The sequence below is a fragment of the Dendrobates tinctorius genome, unplaced genomic scaffold (assembly GCF_039654945.1).
Source record: "Dendrobates tinctorius isolate UK_male_01 unplaced genomic scaffold, ASM3965494v1 ptg000367l, whole genome shotgun sequence".
Lineage (NCBI taxonomy): Eukaryota > Metazoa > Chordata > Amphibia > Anura > Dendrobatidae > Dendrobates > Dendrobates tinctorius.
The window spans coordinates 5149701-5172358 of NW_027362033.1; the positions used below are offsets into that span (position 1 = coordinate 5149701).

The following is a 22658-nucleotide window of genomic DNA, read 5'->3' on the forward strand; positions in this document are numbered from 1 at the left end:
GATGGGGCAGTAGTAGTAGTGGTGGATGTAGCAGCGGGGATGATGGGGGCAGTAGTAGTGGTGGATGTAGCAGTGGGGATGATGGGGCAGTAGTAGTGGTGGATGTAGCAGTGGGGATGATGGGGCAGTAGTATTGGTGGATGTAGCAGTGGGGATCATGGGTGCAGTAGTAGTGGTGGATGTAGCAGTGGGGATGATGGGGCAGTAGTAATAGTGGTGGATGTAGCAGTGGGGATCATGGGTGCAGTAGTAGTGGTGGATGTAGCAGTGGGGATGATGGGGCAGTTGTAGTGGTGGATGTAGTAGTGGGGATGATGGGGGCAGTAGTAGTGGTGGATGTAGCAGTGAGGATGATGGGGGCAGTAGTAATAGTGGTGGATGTAGCAGTGGGGATGATGGGTGCAGTAGTAGTGGTGGATGTAGCAGTGGGGATGATGGGGCAGTTGTAGTGGTGGATGTAGTAGTGGGGATGATGGGGGCAGTAGTAGTGGTGGATGTAGCAGTGGGGATGATGGGGGCAGTAGTAATAGTGGTGGATGTAGCAGTGGGGATGATGGGTGCAGTAGTAGTGGTGGATGTAGCAGTGGGGATCATGGGTGCAGTAGTAGTGGTGGATGTAGCAGTGGGGATGATGGGGCAGTTGTAGTGGTGGATGTAGTAGTGGGGATGATGGGGGCAGTAGTAGTGGTGGATGTAGCAGTGGGGATGATGGGGCAGTAGTAGCGGTGGATGTAGCAGTGGGGATGATGGGGGCAGTAGTAGTAGTGGTGGATGTAGCAGTGGGGATGATGGGGGCAGTAGTAGTAGTGGATGTAGCAGTGGGGATGATGGGGGCAGTAGTAGCGGTGGATGTAGCAGTGGGGATGATGGGGGCAGTAGTAGTAGTGGATGTAGCAGTGGGGATGATGGGGGCAGTAGTAGTAGCGGTGGATGTAGCAGTGGGGATGATGGGGGCAGTAGTAGTGGTGGATGTAGCAGTGGGGATAGAATCATAGAATCGTAGAGTTGGAAGGGACCTCCTGGGCCATCTGGTCCAACCCCCTGCTCAAAGCAGGATTTGCTAAATCATCCCAGTCAGATGTCTGTCCAGCCTCTGTTTGAAGACTTCCATTGAAGGAGAACTCACCACTTCTCGTGGCAGCCTGTTCCACTCATTGATCACTCTAACTGTCAAAAAGTTTTTTCTAATATCTAATCTGTGTCTCCTCCCATTCAGTTTCATCCCATTGCTTCTAGTCTTTCCTTGTGCAAATGAGAATAAAGTTGATCCTTCTACAATGTGACAGCCCTTTAGATATTTGTAGACCGCTATTAAGTCTCCTCTCAGTCTTCTCTTTTGCAAACTAAACATTCCCAAATCCTGCAACCTTTCCTCATAAGACAGGGTTTGCAGACCGGTCACCATTCTGGTCGCTCTTTTCTGAACTTGCTCCAGTTTGTTGATGTCTTTTTTAAAATGTGGTGCCCAAAACTGGACACAATATTCCAGATGAGGTCTGACCAAAGAGGAGTAGAGGGAAATAATGACTTCACGTGATCTAGACTGTATGCTTCTGTTAATACATCCTAGAATTGCATTTGCCTTTTTTGCTGCTGCATCACACTGTTGACTCATATTCAGTCTGTGATCTATTAGTATACCCAAGTCTTTTTCACATGTGCTGTCACTTAGCCCTATTCCTCCCATTCTATATATGCTTTTTCCATTTTTATTGCCCAGATGTAGTACTTTGCATTTCTCCCTGTTAAAAACCATTCTGTTAGTTGCTGCCCACTTCTCCAGTTTATTTATATCTTTTTGAATCCTCTCTCTCTCTTCTCTAGTATTAGCTATCCCTCCTAGCTTTGTGTCATCAGCAAATTTAATCAGTTTACCCTCAATTCCTTCATCTAAATCGTTGATAAAGATGTTGAACAATACAGGGCCCAGGACAGAGCCCTGTGGTACCCCACTTGAGACATTCTTCCAACTGGATGTGCAGCCATTTACGACCACTCTTTGGGTCCGATCACTAAGCCAGTTATGAATCCACCTAACAGTTGCCTTGTCCATTCCATACTTAGTCATTTTTTCAATAAGGATTGTATGAGAGACTTTGTCAAATGCTTTGCTGAAGTCAAGATATACTATATCTACAGCATTTCCTTGATCCACCCAATCAGTGTTACCGTCATAGAAGGAAATTAAGTTAGTCTGACATGACTTATTAGTTACAAACCCATGCTGACTCTGTTTAATCACTTCATTCTTATCAAGGTATTGACATACATGTTGTTTAATAATTTGTTCAAAGATCTTTCCTGGTTTAGAAGTCAGACTCACCGGCCTATAGTTACCTGGGTCCACCTTCTTCCCCTTTTTGAAGATAGGAACAACATTTGCTCTTCTCCAGTCTTCTGGCACTTCTCCTGTTCTCCAAGAATTTTCAAAGATTATGGAGAGGGGTTCAAAAATTTCTTCTGCTATCTCCTTCAGTACTCTGGGGTGTAATTCATCTGGACCTGGAGACTTGAATTCATTTAGGTTAGCTAAGTGTTTCCTCACTATCTTTCTGTTTATAGATATCCTGGATTCTTCTATTCCCTTAATAGGACAGTGAATAACAGTTGATGTTACATTTCCTTTCTGAGAGAAAACAGATGCAAAATAGGAATTTAAAAGTTCAGCCTTCTCAACATCCTGTCTTACCATTTCATCATTTTCATCCTGTAAAAATCCTATAGCGTCTTTGACTTTTCTTTTACTTTTGACATATCCCCAAAATCCTTTATTATTGCTTTTGACATCTCTTGCAAGCCTCAATTCATTTTCAGCTTTAGCTAATCTGATTTGTGCCCTGCAGGTTCTGCAGACAGCATTATATTCTTCTTTAGATATGCCTCCCTCTTTCCATTTTATAAACATTTTTTTCTTCCTTTTTAGCATGTGCTTAAGTTCTGTGTTCATCCATCCTGGTTTCCTTAAATGCTTCCTATTCTTCCCTCTTTTCGGAATTGTTAACAACTGTGCTTTGAGAATTTCATTTTTCAAGATTTCCCATCCTTCCTGGACATTTTTGTCTTTAAGGATATCCAGCCATTGGATCCCTCCAATTCTCTTTCTGAATCCCTTAAAATCTGCCTTTCTGAAATCTAACCTTGACGTCTGAGTCTTCACAGGTCTTCCGCCTCTAGTTATCCAAAATTCTAAAATAGCATGGTCGCTACCTCCTAGGGTCCCAGCCACTTTTACCTCCTCAACCATTTCCTCCCTGTTTATAAGGATTAGATCCAAGGTAGCAGTTCCCCTTGTTTTCTCCCTTGCATGATGGGGGCAGTAGTAGTAGTGGATGTAGCAGTGGGGATGATGGGAGCAGTAGTAGTGGATATAGCAGTGGGGATGATGGGTGCAGTAGTAGTAGTGGATGTAGCAGTGGGGATGATGGAGCAGTAGTAGTGGTGGATGTAGCTGTGGGGATGATGGAGCAGTAGTAGTGGTGGATGTAGCTGTGGGGATGATGGAGCAGTAGTAGTGGTGGATGTAGCTGTGGGGATGATGGAGCAGTAGTAGTGGTGGATGTAGCTGTGGGGATGATGGAGCAGTAGTAGTGGTGGATGTAGCAGTGGGGATGATGGGGGCAGTAGTAATAGTGGTGGATGTAGCAGTGGGGATCATGGGTGCAGTAGTAGTGGTGGATGTAGCAGTGGGGATGATGGGGCAGTAGTAGTAGTGGTGGTATTGTAGCAGTGGGGATGATGGGGGCAGTAGTAGTGGTGGATGTAGTAGTGGGGATGATGGGGGCAGTAGTAGTGGTGGATGTAGCAGTGGGGATGATGGGGCAGTAGTAGTGGTGGATGTAGCTGTGGGGATGATGGTGCAGTAGTAGTGGTGGATGTAGCAGTGGGGATGATGGGTGCAGTAGTAGTGGTGGATGTAGCAGTGGGGATGATGGAGGCAGTAGTAGTGGTGGATGTAGCAGTGGGGATGATTGGGGCAGTAGTAGTGGTGGATGTACCAGTGTGGAAGATGGGGGCAGTAGTAGTGATGGATGAAGCAGTGGGGATGATGGGGGCAGTAGTAGTGGTGGATGTAGCAGTGGGGATGATGGGGGCAGAAGTAGTGGTGGATGTAGTAGTGGGGATGATGGGGGCAGTAGTAGTGGTGGATGTAGCAGTGGGGAAGATGGGGCAGTAGTAGTAGTGCATGTAGCAGTGGGGAAGATGGGGCAGTAGTAGTGGTGGATGTAGCAGTGGGGATGATGGGTGCAGTAGTAGTGGTGGATGTAGCAGTGGGGATGATGGAGGCAGTAGTAGTGGTGGATGTAGCAGTGGGGATGATTGGGGCAGTAGTAGTGGTGGATGTACCAGTGTGGAAGATGGGGGCAGTAGTAGTGATGGATGAAGCAGTGGGGATGATGGGGGCAGTAGTAGTGGTGGATGTAGCAGTGGGGATGATGGGGGCAGAAGTAGTGGTGGATGTAGCAGTGGGGATGATGGGGGCAGTAGTAGTGGTGGATGTAGCAGTGGGGAAGATGGGGCAGTAGTAGTGCATGTAGCAGTGGGGAAGATGGGGCAGTAGTAGTGGTGGATGTAGCAGTGGGGATTATGGGGGCAGTAGTAGTGGTGGATGTAGCAGTGGGGATGATGGAGGCAGTAGTAGTGGTGGATGTAGCAGTGGGGATGATTGGGGCAGTAGTAGTGGTGGATGTACCAGTGTGGAAGATGGGGGCAGTAGTAGTGATGGATGAAGCAGTGGGGATGATGGGGGCAGTAGTAGTGGTGGATGTAGCAGTGGGGATGATGGGGGCAGAAGTAGTGGTGGATGTAGTAGTGGGGATGATGGGGGCAGTAGTAGTGGTGGATGTAGCAGTGGGGAAGATGGGGCAGTAGTAGTAGTGCATGTAGCAGTGGGGAAGATGGGGCAGTAGTAGTAGTGGTGGATGTAGCAGTGGGGATGATGGGGGCAGTAGTAGTGGTGGATGTAGCAGTGGGGATGATGGGGGCAGTAGTAGTGGTGGATGTAGCAGTGGGGATGATGGGGGCAGTAGTAGTGGTGGATGTAGCAGTGGGGATGATGGGTGCAGTAGTAGTGGTGGATGTAGCAGTGGGGATGATGGGTGCAGTAGTAGTGGTGGATGTAGCAGTGGGGATGATGGGGCAGTAGTAGTAGTGGTGGATGTAGCAGTGGGGATGATGGGGGCAGTAGTAGTGGTGGATGTAGCAGTGGGGATGATGGGGGCAGTAGTAGTGGTGGATGTAGCAGTGGGGATGATGGGGGCAGTAGTAGTGGTGGATGTAGCAGTGGGGATGATGGGGGCAGTAGTAGTGGTGGATGTAGCAGTGGGGATTATGGGGGCAGTAGTAGTGGTGGATGTAGCAGTGGGGATTATGGGGGCAGTAGTAGTAGTGGTGGATGTAGCAGTGGGGATTATGGGGGCAGTAGTAGTGGTGGATGTAGCAGTGGGGATGATGGGGCAGTAGTAGTAGTGGTGGATGTAGCAGTGGGGATGATGGGGGCAGTAGTAGTGGTGGATGTAGCAGTGGGGATGATGGGGGCAGTAGTAGTGGTGGATGTAGCAGTGGGGATGATGGGGCAGTAGTAGTGGTGGATGTAGCAGTGGGGATGATGGGGCAGTAGTAGTAGTGGTGGATGTAGCAGTGGGGATGATGGGGGCAGTAGTAGTGGTGGATGTAGCAGTGGGGATGATGGGGGCAGTAGTAGTGGTGGATGTAGCAGTGGGGATGATGGGGGCAGTAGTAGTGGTGGATGTAGCAGTGGGGATGATGGGTGCAGTAGTAGTGGTGGATGTAGCAGTGGGGATGATGGGGGCAGTAGTAGTGGTGGATGTAGCAGTGGGGATGATGGGGCAGTAGTAGTAGTGGTGGATGTAGCAGTGGGGATTATGGGGGCAGTAGTAGTGGTGGATGTAGCAGTGGGGATTATGGGGGCAGTAGTAGTGGTGGATGTAGCAGTGGGGATGATGGGGCAGTAGTAGTAGTGGTGGATGTAGCAGTGGGGATGATGGGGGCAGTAGTAGTGGTGGATGTAGCAGTGGGGATGATGGGGGCAGTAGTAGTGGTGGATGTAGCAGTGGGGAAGATGGGGCAGTAGTAGTGGTGGATGTAGCAGTGGGGATGATGGGGCAGTAGTAGTAGTGGTGGATGTAGCAGTGGGGATGATGGGGGCAGTAGTAGTGGTGGATGTAGCAGTGGGGATGATGGGGGCAGTAGTAGTGGTGGATGTAGCAGTGGGGATGATGGGGGCAGTAGTAGTGGTGGATGTAGCAGTGGGGATGATGGGTGCAGTAGTAGTGGTGGATGTAGCAGTGGGGATGATGGGTGCAGTAGTAGTGGTGGATGTAGCAGTGGGGATGATGGGGCAGTAGTAGTGGTGGATGTAGCAGTGGGGATGATGGGGCAGTAGTAGTAGTGGTGGATGTAGCAGTGGGGATTATGGGGGCAGTAGTAGTGGTGGATGTAGCAGTGGGGATTATGGGGGCAGTAGTAGTGGTGGATGTAGCAGTGGGGATGATGGGGGCAGTAGTAGTGGTGGATGTAGCAGTGGGGATGATGGGGGCAGTAGTAGTGGTGGATGTAGTAGTGGGGATGATGGGGGCAGTAGTAGTGGTGGATGTAGCAGTGGGGATGATGGGGGCAGTAGTATTGGTGGATGTAGCAGCGGGGATGATGGGGCAGTAGTAGTAGTGGTGGATGTAGCAGTGGGGAAGATGGGGCAGTAGTAGTAGTGGTGGATGTAGCAGTGGGGATGATGGGTGCAGTAGTAGTGGTGGATGTAGCAGTGGGGATGATGGGGGCAGTAGTAGTGGTAGATGTAGCAGTGGGGATGATTGGGGCAGTAGTAGTGGTGGATGTAGCAGTGGGGATGATGGGGGCAGTAGTAGTGGTGGATGTACCAGTGTGGAAGATGGGGGCAGTAGTAGTGGTGGATGTAGCAGTGGGGATGATGGGGGCAGTAGTAGTGGTGGATGTACCAGTGTGGAAGATGGGGGCAGTAGTAGTGGTGGATGTAGCAGTGTGGAAGATGGGGGCAGTAGTAGTGGTGGATGTAGCTGTGGGGATGATGGAGCAGTAGTAGTGGTGGATGTAGCAGTGGGGATGATGGGGCAGTAGTAGTAGTGGTGGATGTAGCAGTGGGGATGATGGGGGCAGTAGTAGTGGTGGATGTAGCTGTGGGGATGATGGAGCAGTAGTAGTGGTGGATGTAGCAGTGGGGATGATGGGGCAGTAGTAGTAGTGGTGGATGTAGCAGTGGGGATGATGGGGGCAGTAGTAGTGGTGGATGTAGCAGTGGGGATTATGGGGGCAGTAGTAGTGGTGGATGTAGCAGTGGGGATGATGGGGGCAGTAGTAGTGGTGGATGTAGCAGTGGGGATGATGGGTGCAGTAGTAGTGGTGGATGTAGCAGTGGGGATGATTGGGGCAGTAGTAGTAGTGGTGGATGTACCAGTGTGGAAGATGGGGGCAGTAGTAGTGGTGGATGTACCAGTGTGGAAGATGGGGGCAGTAGTAGTGGTGGATGTAGCAGTGGGGATGATGGGGGCAGTAGTAGTGGTGGATGTAGCAGTGGGGATGATGGGGGCAGTAGTAGTAGTGGATGTAGCAGTGGGGATGACGGGGCAGTAGTGGTGGATGTAGCAGTGGGGATGATGGAGCAGTAGTAGTGGTGGATGTAGCAGTGGGGATGATGGAGGCAGTAGTAGTGGTGGATGTAGCAGTGGGGATGATGGGGCAGTAGTAGTGGTGGATGTAGCAGCGGGGATGATGGGGGCAGTAGTAGTGGTGAATGTAGCAGCGGGGATGATGGGACAGTAGTAGTAGTGGTGGATGTAGCAGCGGGGATGATGGGGGCAGTAGTAGTGGTGGATGTAGCAGTGGGGATGATGGGGCAGTAGTAGTGGTGGATGTAGCAGTGGGGATGATGGGGGCAGTAGTAGTGGTGGATGTAGCAGTGGGGATGATGGGGCAGTAGTATTGGTGGATGTAGCAGTGGGGATCATGGGTGCAGTAGTAGTGGTGGATGTAGCAGTGGGGATGATGGGGCAGTAGTAATAGTGGTGGATGTAGCAGTGGGGATCATGGGTGCAGTAGTAGTGGTGGATGTAGCAGTGGGGATGATGGGGCAGTTGTAGTGGTGGATGTAGTAGTGGGGATGATGGGGGCAGTAGTAGTGGTGGATGTAGCAGTGAGGATGATGGGGGCAGTAGTAATAGTGGTGGATGTAGCAGTGGGGATGATGGGTGCAGTAGTAGTGGTGGATGTAGCAGTGGGGATGATGGGGCAGTTGTAGTGGTGGATGTAGTAGTGGGGATGATGGGGGCAGTAGTAGTGGTGGATGTAGCAGTGGGGATGATGGGGGCAGTAGTAATAGTGGTGGATGTAGCAGTGGGGATGATGGGTGCAGTAGTAGTGGTGGATGTAGCAGTGGGGATCATGGGTGCAGTAGTAGTGGTGGATGTAGCAGTGGGGATGATGGGGCAGTTGTAGTGGTGGATGTAGTAGTGGGGATGATGGGGGCAGTAGTAGTGGTGGATGTAGCAGTGGGGATGATGGGGCAGTAGTAGCGGTGGATGTAGCAGTGGGGATGATGGGGGCAGTAGTAGTAGTGGTGGATGTAGCAGTGGGGATGATGGGGGCAGTAGTAGTAGTGGATGTAGCAGTGGGGATGATGGGGGCAGTAGTAGCGGTGGATGTAGCAGTGGGGATGATGGGGGTAGTAGTGGATGTAGCAGTGGGGATGATGGGGGCAGTAGTAGTAGCGGTGGATGTAGCAGTGGGGATGATGGGGGCAGTAGTAGTGGTGGATGTAGCAGTGGGGATAGAATCATAGAATCGTAGAGTTGGAAGGGACCTCCTGGGCCATCTGGTCCAACCCCCTGCTCAAAGCAGGATTTGCTAAATCATCCCAGTCAGATGTCTGTCCAGCCTCTGTTTGAAGACTTCCATTGAAGGAGAACTCACCACTTCTCGTGGCAGCCTGTTCCACTCATTGATCACTCTAACTGTCAAAAAGTTTTTTCTAATATCTAATCTGTGTCTCCTCCCATTCAGTTTCATCCCATTGCTTCTAGTCTTTCCTTGTGCAAATGAGAATAAAGTTGATCCTTCTACAATGTGACAGCCCTTTAGATATTTGTAGACCGCTATTAAGTCTCCTCTCAGTCTTCTCTTTTGCAAACTAAACATTCCCAAATCCTGCAACCTTTCCTCATAAGACAGGGTTTGCAGACCGGTCACCATTCTGGTCGCTCTTTTCTGAACTTGCTCCAGTTTGTTGATGTCTTTTTTAAAATGTGGTGCCCAAAACTGGACACAATATTCCAGATGAGGTCTGACCAAAGAGGAGTAGAGGGAAATAATGACTTCACGTGATCTAGACTGTATGCTTCTGTTAATACATCCTAGAATTGCATTTGCCTTTTTTGCTGCTGCATCACACTGTTGACTCATATTCAGTCTGTGATCTATTAGTATACCCAAGTCTTTTTCACATGTGCTGTCACTTAGCCCTATTCCTCCCATTCTATATATGCTTTTTCCATTTTTATTGCCCAGATGTAGTACTTTGCATTTCTCCCTGTTAAAAACCATTCTGTTAGTTGCTGCCCACTTCTCCAGTTTATTTATATCTTTTTGAATCCTCTCTCTCTCTTCTCTAGTATTAGCTATCCCTCCTAGCTTTGTGTCATCAGCAAATTTAATCAGTTTACCCTCAATTCCTTCATCTAAATCGTTGATAAAGATGTTGAACAATACAGGGCCCAGGACAGAGCCCTGTGGTACCCCACATGAGACATTCTTCCAACTGGATGTGCAGCCATTTACGACCACTCTTTGGGTCCGATCACTAAGCCAGTTATGAATCCACCTAACAGTTGCCTTGTCCATTCCATACTTAGTCATTTTTTCAATAAGGATTGTATGAGAGACTTTGTCAAATGCTTTGCTGAAGTCAAGATATACTATATCTACAGCATTTCCTTGATCCACCCAATCAGTGATACCGTCATAGAAGGAAATTAAGTTAGTCTGACATGACTTATTAGTTACAAACCCATGCTGACTCTGTTTAATCACTTCATTCTTATCCAGGTATTGACATACATGTTGTTTAATAATTTGTTCAAAGATCTTTCCTGGTTTAGAAGTCAGACTCACCGGCCTATAGTTACCTGGGTCCACCTTCTTCCCCTTTTTGAAGATAGGAACAACATTTGCTCTTCTCCAGTCTTCTGGCACTTCTCCTGTTCTCCAAGAATTTTCAAAGATTATAGAGAGGGGTTCAAAAATTTCTTCTGCTATCTCCTTCAGTACTCTGGGGTGTAATTCATCTGGACCTGGAGACTTGAATTCATTTAGGTTAGCTAAGTGTTTCCTCACTATCTTTCTGTTTATAGATATCCTGGATTCTTCTATTCCCTTAATAGGACAGTGAATAACAGTTGATGTTACATTTCCTTTCTGAGAGAAAACAGATGCAAAATAGGAATTTAAAAGTTCAGCCTTCTCAACATCCTGTCTTACCATTTCATCATTTTCATCCTGTAAAAATCCTATAGCGTCTTTGACTTTTCTTTTACTTTTGACATATCCCCAAAATCCTTTATTATTGCTTTTGACATCTCTTGCAAGCCTCAATTCATTTTCAGCTTTAGCTAATCTGATTTGTGCCCTGCAGGTTCTGCAGACAGCATTATATTCTTCTTTAGATATGCCTCCTTCTTTCCATTTTATAAACATTTTTTTCTTCCTTTTTAGCATGTGCTTAAGTTCTGTGTTCATCCATCCTGGTTTCCTTAAATGCTTCCTATTCTTCCCTCTTTTCGGAATTGTTAACAACTGTGCTTTGAGAATTTCATTTTTCAAGATTTCCCATCCTTCCTGGACATTTTTGTCTTTAAGGATATCCAGCCATTGGATCCCTCCAATTCTCTTTCTGAATCCCTTAAAATCTGCCTTTCTGAAATCTAACCTTGACGTCTGAGTCTTCACAGGTCTTCCGCCTCTAGTTATCCAAAATTCTAAAATAGCATGGTCGCTACCTCCTAGGGTCCCAGCCACTTTTACCTCCTCAACCATTTCCTCCCTGTTTATAAGGATTAGATCCAAGGTAGCAGTTCCCCTTGTTTTCTCCCTTACATGATGGGGGCAGTAGTAGTAGTGGATGTAGCAGTGGGGATGATGGGAGCAGTAGTAGTGGATATAGCAGTGGGGATGATGGGTGCAGTAGTAGTAGTGGATGTAGCAGTGGGGATGATGGAGCAGTAGTAGTGGTGGATGTAGCTGTGGGGATGATGGAGCAGTAGTAGTGGTGGATGTAGCTGTGGGGATGATGGAGCAGTAGTAGTGGTGGATGTAGCTGTGGGGATGATGGAGCAGTAGTAGTGGTGGATGTAGCTGTGGGGATGATGGAGCAGTAGTAGTGGTGGATGTAGCAGTGGGGATGATGGGGCAGTAGTAGTGGATGTAGCAGTGGGGATGATGGGTGCAGTAGTAGCGGTGGATGTAGCAGTGGGGATGATGGAGCAATAGTACTGGTGGATGTAGCTGTGGGGATGATGGAGCAGTAGTAGTGGTGGATGTAGCTGTGGGGATGATGGAGCAGTAGTAGTGGTGGATGTAGCTGTGGGGATGATGGAGCAGTAGTAGTGGTGGATGTAGCTGTGGGGATGATGGAGCAGTAGTAGTGGTGGATGTAGCAGTGGGGATGATGGGTGCAGTAGTAGCGGTGGATGTAGCTGTGGGGATGATGGAGCAGTAGTAGTGGTGGATGTAGCTGTGGGGATGATGGAGCAGTAGTAGTGGTGGATGTAGCTGTGGGGATGATGGAGCAGTAGTAGTGGTGGATGTAGCTGTGGGGATGATGGAGCAGTAGTAGTGGTGGATGTAGCTGTGGGGATGATGGAGCAGTAGTAGTGGTGGATGTAGCTGTGGGGATGATGGGGCAGTAGTAGTGGTGGATGTAGCTGTGGGGATGATGGGGGCAGTAGTAATAGTAGTAGAGGTAATGGATAATGAAGTGGGGATGATAGGGGTGATAGTAGCGATGATGACTCACATGGAGGAAGGCGCGGAGTCTGCTCACTTCCACTCCCATACAGTCCAGAGCGCTCTGTGTAAACTGTGGAAAAGAGAGAGCGTCAGTGGGAGACACGGACCGTATCGTATACAGGACAGGAGACACGGCAGCCACGGACCGTACCGCACACAGGAGACACGGACCGTACCGCACACAGGAGACACGGACCGTACCGCACACAGGAGACACGGACCGTACCGCACACAGGAGACACGGACCGTACCGCACACAGGAGACACGGACCGTACCGCACACAGGAGACACGGACCGTACCGCACACAGGAGACACGGACCGTACCGCACACAGGAGACACGGACCGTACCGCACACAGGAGACACGGACGCCACGGACCGTACCGCACACAGGAGACACGGCAGCCACGGACCGTACCGCACACAGGAGACACGGCAGCCACGGACCGTACCGCACACAGGAGACACGGCAGCCACGGACCGTACCGCACACAGGAGACACGGCAGCCACGGACCGTACTGGACACAGGAGACACGGCAGCCATGGACCGTACTGGACACAGGAGACACTGCAGCCACGGACCGTACCGCACACAGGAGACACGGCAGCCACGGACCGTACTGGACACAGGAGACACGGCAGCCACGGACCGTACCGCACACAGGAGACACTGCAGCCACGGACCGTACCGCACACAGGACAGGAGACACGGCAGCCACGAACCATACCGCACACAGGACAGGGGAGACACGGCAGCCACGGGCCGTACCACACACAGGACGGGGGAGACACAGCAGCCATGGACCATACCATACACAAGACAAGAGACACGGCAGCCATGGACCGTACCGCACGCAGGACAGGAGACACGGCAGCCACGGACCGTACCGCACGCAGGACGGGAGACACGGCAGCCACGGACCGTACCGCACACAGGACGGGAGACACGGCAGCCACGGACCATACCATACACAGGACAAGAGACACGGCAGCCATGGACCGTACCACACACACAGGACAGGAGACATGGCAGCCATGGACCGTACCACACACACAGGACAGGAGACATGGCAGCCATGGACCGTACCGCACACAGCAGCCACGGACCGTACCACACACCTGACAGGAGACACGGCAGCCACGGACCATACCGCACACAGGACAGGGGAGACAGCAGCCACGGGCCGTACCACACACAGGACGGGGGAGACACAGCAGCCACGGACCGTACCATACACAGGACAAGAGACAGCAGCCATGGACCGTACCACACACAGGACAGGAGACATGGCAGCCATGGACCGTACCGCACACAGCAGCCACGGACCGTACCACACACCTGACAGGAGACACGGCAGCCACGGACCGTGCCGCACCCAGGACGGGAGACACGGCAGCCACGGACCATACCGCACACAGGAAGGGGAGACAGCAGCCACGGGCCGTACCACATACAGGACGGGGGAGATACAGCAGCCACGGACCGTACCATACACAGGACAAGAGACAGCAGCCATGGACCGTACCACACACCTGACAGGAGACACGGCAGCCACGGACCATACCGCACACAGGACAGGGGAGACAGCAGCCACGGGCCGTACCACACACAGGACGGGGGAGACACAGCAGCCACGGACCGTACCATACACAGGACAAGAGACAGCAGCCATGGACCGTACCGCACACAGGACAGGAGACAAGGCAGCCATGGACCGTACCGCACACAGGACGGGAGACACGGCAGCCACGGACCGTACCACACACCTGACAGGAGACACGGCAGCCACGGACCGTACCACACACAGGACGGGAGACACGGCAGCCACGGACCATACCGCACACAGGACACAGCAGCCACGGGCCGTACCACACACAGGACGGGGGAGACACAGCAGCCACAGACCGTACAATACACAGGACAGGAGACACGGCAGCCACGGACCGTACCGCACACAGGACGGGAGACACGGCAGCCATGGGCCGTACCACTCACAGGATGGGAGACACGGCAGCCATGGGCCGTACCACTCACAGGATGGGGGAGACACGTCAGCCACGGACCGTACCACTCACAGGATGGGGGACACGGCAGCCACGGACCGTACCACACACAGGAGAGGAGACAAGGCAGCCACGGACCGTACCGCACACAGGACAGGGGAGACACGGCAGCCACGGACCGTACCGCGCACAGGATAGGAGACACGGCAGCCACGGACCGTACCGCGCATAGGATAGGAGACACGGCAGCCACGGACCGTACCGCACTCAGGACAGGGGAGACACGGCAGCCACAGACCGTACCACACACAGGACAGAGGAGACACGGCAGCCATGGACTGCATTACTCGTGAACAGGGAGCTCACCTTGATGTGGTCGGACAGCTGCATGGTGCAGTCTTCGGGCTGGTCTGCCAGGTGGATACTGTACAGGTGCTGGCGAGGGGCAGAGAAAAGAACAGATGAGGCAGCTGCAGAGACGGAGGAGCGGTCAGAGCGGCTGCAGAGGCTAGTCATCACTGCCCCGTTTCCAGCACTATGTGAGTACACCCCCTGCTGCCCGAGACGTAGCTACCTGGTAATACTTGATGGCCTTGGTGAGCGGCTCCACGTTCACCGTCTCGTCCAGCTGATCCTTGTGCAGCAATTCAATGAGGAAGTCGAGGGAGCGCTCGTGCACACTCATCTCCGGGTACAGAGTGCCCACCTTCTTGTAGACCTCCGCGCTGCATTTATTGAGAGCCCTGAAGATAGAACCTGGTGTCAGACCGACCAATGAGACTGCTCTTAGCCTGCTGTGCTGCACGCGGGTACAAATAGGTTAAATACTCAAACCATGCAACTTGATCTTGTCACCATTCTTCCGCTTGACCTGTTAATGCTGCATGGAGGACCGGAAACTATAAAAAGTGGCCATAGACCTAAGTAACATGAGAGCGATGAGCCGCCCAGACATCAGGAGAACCAGAGACTCTATCATGGCTCCAGACCCATCATTCTACAGGATGCCAGCTCAGGCAACCCCAGCCCCAGCGGGAAGAATACAGATATATCATTCTACAGGATGACAGCTCAGGGGACACCAGCCCCAGAGGGAAGAAACCAGATCAATCAGTCTACAGTATGCCAGCTCAGGGGACCCCGGCCCCAGAGGGAAGAATACAGATCTATCATTTTACAGGATGCCAGCTCAGGGGACCTCGGCCCCAGATGGAAGAATACAGACCTATCATTCTGCAGGATGCCAGCTCAGGGAACCCCGGCCCCAGGGGGAAGAATACAGATCTATCAATCTACAGGATGCCAGCTAAGGGGACCCCGGCCCCAGGGGGAGAAGCCAGATCTACCATTCTATAGGATGCCAGCTCAGGGGATGCCAGCTCAGGGGACCCCGGCCCCAGAGGGAAGAAACCAGATCTATCATTCTACAGGATGCCAGCTAAGGGGACCACAACCCCAGCGGGAAGAATACAGATCTATCATTCTAAAGGATGCCAGCTCAGGGGACCCCGGCCCCAGCGGGAAGAATACAGATCTATCATTCTACAGGATGCAAGCTCAGGAGACTCCGACCCCAGAGGAAAGAAACAAGATCTATCATTCTACAGGATGACAGCTCAGGGGACCACAACCCCAGCGGGAAGAATACAGATCTATCATTCTACAGGATGCCAGCGCAGGGGACCACATCCCCAGCGGGAATACAGATCTATCATAATGTGAAGGGTTAATACTAAAATCAGAGCTGAAGTTTCACTTCTCCATTTTTCCTAAAGGTTTCCTTTCTCCGTTTTTGTTGCTGTAAGATAAATTTTTGTAATTGGGATGGGCTGTCATGAAACCAGACTGTTCCCATCAGGTGCAAGATAAGGGAGGCGGGGGTGTAAAACTCTGAAGAATATGCCATTATACTACTTTCTATTTGCATACGGACATATATGTAGCTTCCGGTTTTCTTGCAATATTATTGGCTTATAAAGTGAAATTATGTTATTGGTAGTTGAGAACTTTACATAATTAAGCAAAATGTTATAAAAGAAGTGACTAAAATAAAGGGGCTTCATGATCTGCCTCGATCCTCCCGTACAGAGACCCCCGTCTCCGTGTGGTCATTTGAGTTGCTAGCAACTCTCTGTGGAATAATTTGGACATCACTGGCTCAACCGTGAAGGGTTAATTTAGCCCTCCCTAAATAGCTACCCCGACAATTCTACAGGATGCCAGCTCAGGGGAACCTCGGCCCCAGCGGGAAGAATAGATATATCATTCTACAGAATGCCAGCTCAAAGGACCCCGCCCCAGCGAGAATACAGATCTATCATTCTACATGATGCAAGCTCAGGGGACCACGGCCCCAGCGAGAAGAATACAGATCTATCATTCTACAGGATGCAAGCTCAGGGGACCACGGCCCCAGCGGAAAGAATACAAATCTATCATTCTACAGGATGCCAGCTCAGGGGACCACAACCCCAGTGGGAAGAATACAGATGTATCATTCTACAGGATGCCAGCTCAGGGGACCCCGACCACAGCTGTTCACCTGTCCTTGTACCTGAATGGATTGTCATCTCCCTACACTTGTCGTTACCTCCTCTCTGTGCGTGCCACAGGTGGGGTAGTGAAATGGAAGCTCTGAAGTCACAGCTGCTCTTATCCCGGCAGGTGAGTGGAAGGGTGAGATTCTATAATAGGCTCCATTTTGGGTACTGTACTGGGTCTGTTCTATGTGTCATCTCTCTGGCTTGTGGTTCAGTAATGCATTGCCACACGGTCACCCTCACCCTGTGTTGTCTGAGTAGCGCTACACCCACAGTAAAAGGAGAGGGACTTGCAGTGAGATGAGCCCTGGTCCATGTGATTTCAGGTAGTGGTCCGGGGCGCCTGCTGACCCTCGTGTCTCCAGAATTAGTGGTGCAATGCAGACAACCAACACTAACACCTAGTGGTACAATGCAGACAACACTGACACCTAGTGGTACAATGAAGACAACACTGACACCAGGGGTACAATGCAGACAACACCGACACCTAGTGGTACAATGCAGACAGCACTAACACCTAGTGGCACAATGCAGACAACCAACACTGACACCTAGTGGTACAATGCAGACAACACTGAAACCTAGTGGTACAATGCAGACAACACTGAAACCTAGTGATACAATGCAGACAGACAACACTGACACCTAGTGGCACAATGCAGACAACCAACACTGACACCTAGTGGTACAATGCAGACAGCACTGACACCTAGTGGTACAATGCAGACAGCACTGACACCTAGTGGAACAATGCAGACAGACAGCACTGACACCTAGTGGTACAATGCAGACAGACAGCACTGACACCTAGTGGTACAATGCAGACAGACAGCACTGACACCTAGTGGTACAATGCAGACAGACAACACTGACACCTAGTGGTACAATGCAGACAGCACTGACACCTAGTGGTACAATGCAGACAGCACTGACACCTAGTGGTACAATGCAAACAGCACTGACACCTAGTGGTACAATGCAAACAGCACTGACACCTAGTGGTACAATGCAAACAGCACTGACACCTAGTGGTACAATGCAGACAGCACTGACACCTAGTGGTACAATGCAGACAGCACTGACACCTAGAGGCACAATGAAGACAAACACTGACACCTAGTGGTACAATGCAGACAGACAGCACTGACACCTAGTGGTACAATGCAGACAGACAGCACTGACACCTAGTGGTACAATGCAAACAGCACTGACACCTAGTGGTACAATGCAGACAACACTGACACCTAGTGGTACAATGCAGACAACACTGACACCTAGTGGTACAATGCAAACAGCACTGACACCTAGTGGTACAATGCAAACAGCACTGACACCTAGTGGTACAATGCAAACAGCACTGACACCTAGTGGTACAATGCAAACAGCACTGACACCTAGTGGTACAATGCAGACAGCACTGACACCTAGTGGTACAATGCAGACAGCACTGACACCTAGTGGTACAATGCAGACAGCACTGACACCTAGTGGTACAATGCAGACAGCACTGACACCTAGTGGTACAATGCAGACAACACTGACACCTAGTGGTACAATGCAGACAGACAACACTGACACCTAGTGGTACAATGCAGACAGCACCGACACCTAGTGGTACAATGAAGACAACACTGACACCTAGTGGTACAATGCAGACAGCACTGACACCTAGTGGTACAATGCAGACAGCACTGACACCTAGTGGTACAATGCAGACAGCACTGACACCTAGTGGTACAATGCAGACAGCACTGACACCTAGTGGAACAATGCAGACAGACAGCACTGACACCTAGTGGTACAATGCAGACAACAAACACTGACACCTAGTGGTACAATGCAGACAACAAACACTGACACCTAGTGGTACAATGCAGACAGCACTGACACCTAGTGGTACAATGCAGACAGCACTGACACCTAGTGGTACAATGCAAACAGCACTGACACCTAGTGGTACAATGCAGACAACACTGACACCTAGTGGTACAATGCAGACAGCACCGACACCTAGTGGTACAATGCAAACAGCACTGACACCTAGTGGTACAATGCAAACAGCACTGACACCTAGTGGTACAATGCAGATAGCACTGACACCTAGTGGTACAATGCAAACAGCACTGACACCTAGTGGTACAATGCAAACAGCACTGACACCTAGTGGTACAATGCAGACAGCACTGACACCTAGTGGTACAATGCAGACAGCACTGACACCTAGTGGTACAATGCAGACAGCACTGACACCTAGTGGTACAATGCAGACAGCACTGACACCTAGTGGTACAATGCAGACAGCACTGACACCTAGTGGTACAATGCAGACAACACTGACACCTAGTGGTACAATGCAGACAGCACTGACACCTAGTGGTACAATGCAGACAGCACTGACACCTAGTGGTACAATGCAAACAGCACTGACACCTAGTGGTACAATGCAGACAACACTGACACCTAGTGGTACAATGCAGACAGCACCGACACCTAGTGGTACAATGCAAACAGCACTGACACCTAGTGGTACAATGCAAACAGCACTGACACCTAGTGGTACAATGCAGATAGCACTGACACCTAGTGGTACAATGCAAACAGCACTGACACCTAGTGGTACAATGCAAACAGCACTGACACCTAGTGGTACAATGCAGACAGCACTGACACCTAGTGGTACAATGCAGACAGCACTGACACCTAGTGGTACAATGCAGACAGCACTGACACCTAGTGGTACAATGCAGACAGCACTGACACCTAGTGGTACAATGCAGACAGCACTGACACCTAGTGGTACAATGCAGACAACACTGACACCTAGTGGTACAATGAAGACAAACACTGACACCTAGTGGTACAATGCAGACAGCACTGACACCTAGTGGAACAATGCAGACAGACAGCACTGACACCTAGTGGAACAATGCAGACAGACAGCACTGACACCTAGTGGTACAATGCAGACAGCACTGACACCTAGTGGTACAATGCAGACAGCACCGACACCTAGCAATCAATACACAAACAGAATAGTGAGTGCAGCTCTGGGGTATAATACAGGAGGTAACTCAGGATTAGTAATGTGATGTATGTACACAGTGACTGCACCAGCAGAATAGTGAGTGCAGCTCTGGAGTATAATACAGGGTGTAACTCAGGATCAGTAATGTGATGTATGTACACAGTGACTGCACCAGCAGAATAGTGAGTGTAGCTCTGGAGTATAATACAGGAGGTAACTCAGGATCAGTAATGTAAAGTATGTACACAGTGACTGCACCAGCAGAATAGTGAGTGCAGCTCTGGGGTATAATACAGGAGGTAACTCAGGATCAGTAATGTAAAGTATGTACACAGTGACTGCACCAGCATAATAGTGAGTGCAGCTCTGGAGTTTAATACAGGATGTAACTCAGGATTAGTAATGTAATGTATGTACACAGTGACTACACTAGCAGAATAGTGAGTGCAGCTCTGGGGTATAATACAAGACGTAACTCAGAATCAGTAATGTAATGTATGTACACAGTGACTGCACCAGCAGAATAGTGAGTGCACCTCTGGGGTATAATACAGGATGTAACTCAGGATCCGTAATGTAATGTATGTACACAGTGACTGCACTAGCAGAATAGTGAGTGCAGCTCTGGAGTATAATACAGGATGTAACGCAGGATCAGTAATGTATGTACACAGTGACTGCACCAGCAGAATAGTGAGCGCAGCTCTGGGGTATAATACAGGATGTAACTCAGGATCAGTAATGTAATGTATGTACACAGTGACTGCACCAGCAGAATAGTGAGTGCAGCTCTGGGGTATAATAAAGGATGTAACTCAGGATCAGTAATGTAATGTATGTACACAGTGACTGCACCAGCAGAATAGTGAGTGCAGCTCTGGGGTATAATACAGGAGGTAACTCAGGATCAGTAATGTAATGTATATACACAGTGACTGCACCAGCAGAATAGTGAGTGCATCTCTGGGGTATAATACAGGATGTAACTCAGGATCAGTAATGTAATGTATGTACACAGTGACTGCACCAGCAGAATAGTGAGCGCAGCTCTGGGGTATAATACAGGATGTAACTCAGGATCAGTAATGTAATGTATGTACACAGTGACTGCACCAGCAGAATAGTGAGTGCAGCTCTGGGGTATAATACAGGAGGTAACTCAGGATCAGTAATGTAATTTAATGTACACAGTGACTGCACCAGCAGAATAGTGAGAGCAGCTCTGGAGTATAATACAGGAGGTAACTCAGGATCAGTAATGTAATGTATGTACACAGTGACTGCACCAGCAGAATAGTGAGTGCAGCTCTGGGGTATAATACAGGAGGTAACTCAGGATCAGTAATGTAATGTATGTACACAGTGACTGCACCAGCAGAATAGTGAGTGCAGTTCTGCAGTATAATACAGGAGGTAACTCAGGATCAGTAATGTATGTACACAGTGACTGCATACAGCAGAATAGTGAGAGCAGCTCTGGAGTATAATACAGGAGGTAACTCAGGATCAGTAATGTAATGTATGTACACAGTGACTGCACCAGCAGAATAGTGAGTGCAGCTCTGGAGTATAATACAGGAGGTAACTCAGGATCAGTAATGTAATGTATGTACACAGTGACTGCACCAGCAGAATAGTGAGTGCAGCTCTGCAGTATAATACAGGAGGTAACTCAGGATCAGTAATGTATGTACACAGTGACTGCACCAGCAGAATAGTGAGTGCAGCTCTGGAGTATAATACAGGAGGTAACTCAGGATCAGTAATGTATGTACACAGTGACTGCACCAGCAGAATAGTGAGTGCAGCTCTGGGGTATAATACTGGATGTAACTCAGGATCAGTAATGTAATTTATGTACACAGTGACTGCACCAGCAGAATAGTGAGCGCAGCTGTGGAGTATAATACAGGATGTAACTCCGGATAAGTAATGTATGTACACAGTGACTGCACCAGCAGAATAGTGAGTTCAGCTGTGGAGTATAATACAGGATGTAACTCAGGATCAGTAATGCAATGTATGTACACAGTGACTGCACCAGCAGAATAGTGAGTGCAGCTCTGGAGTATAATACAGGATGTAACTCAGGATCAGTAATGTACTGTATGTACATAGTGACTGCACCAGCAGAATAGTGAGTGCAGCTCTGGAGTATAATACAGGATGTAACTCAGGATCAGTAATGTAATGCATGTACACAGTGACTGCACCAGCAGAATAGTGAGCGCAGCTGTGGAGTATAATACAGGATGTAACTCAGGATCAGTAATGTAATGTATGTACACAGTGACTGCACCAGCAGAATAGTGAGTGCAGCTCTGGAGTATAATACAGGATGTAACTCAGGATCAGTAATGTAATGTATGTACAGAGTGACTGCACCAGCAGAATAGTGAGTGCAGCTCTGGAGTATAATACAGGGTGTAACTCAGGATCAGTAATGTACTGTATGTACATAGTGACTGCACCAGCAGAATAGTGAGCGCAGCTGTGGAGTATAATACAGGATGTAACTCAGGATCAGTAATGTAATGTATGTACACAGTGACTGCACCAGCAGAATAGTGAGTGCAGCTCTGGAGTATAATACAGGATGTAACTCAGGATCAGTAATGTAATGTATGTACATAGTGACTGCACCAGCAGAATAGTGAGTGCAGCTCTGGAGTATAATACAGGGTGTAACTCAGGATCAGTAATGTATGTACACAGTGACTGCACCAGCAGAATAGTGAGTGCAGCTCTGGGGTATAATACAGGCTGTAACTCAGGATCAGTAATGTACTGTATGTACATAGTGACTGCACCAGCAGAATAGTGAGTGCAGCTGTGGGGTATAATACAGGATGTAACTCCGGATCAGTAATGTATGTACACAGTGACTGCACCAGCAGAATAGTGAGCGCAGCTCTGGGGTATAGTACAGGATGTAACTCTGGATTAGTAATGTAATGTATGTACACAGTGACTGCACCAGTAGAATAGTGAGTGCAGCTCTGGAGTATAATACAGGATGTAAATCAGGATCAGTAA

General features: G+C 49.6%; 1 protein-coding gene across 5 annotated transcripts in view; it reads right to left on the bottom strand.

The window, feature by feature from the left end:
- DCTN1 (dynactin subunit 1) overlaps window positions 1-22658 on the bottom strand; it is a 72907-nt gene that overhangs the window by 10653 nt on the left and 39596 nt on the right. For all 5 annotated transcript variants that reach the window (XM_073562872.1, XM_073562871.1, XM_073562870.1 and 2 more), the window contains 3 exons: window positions 14629-14797; window positions 14421-14489; window positions 12056-12118 (listed from right to left, as the gene is read on the bottom strand). In XM_073562872.1, the coding sequence (XP_073418973.1) occupies window positions 12056-12118; window positions 14421-14489; window positions 14629-14797 (301 nt within the window). The remainder of the gene's footprint in view (window positions 1-12055; window positions 12119-14420; window positions 14490-14628; window positions 14798-22658) is intronic.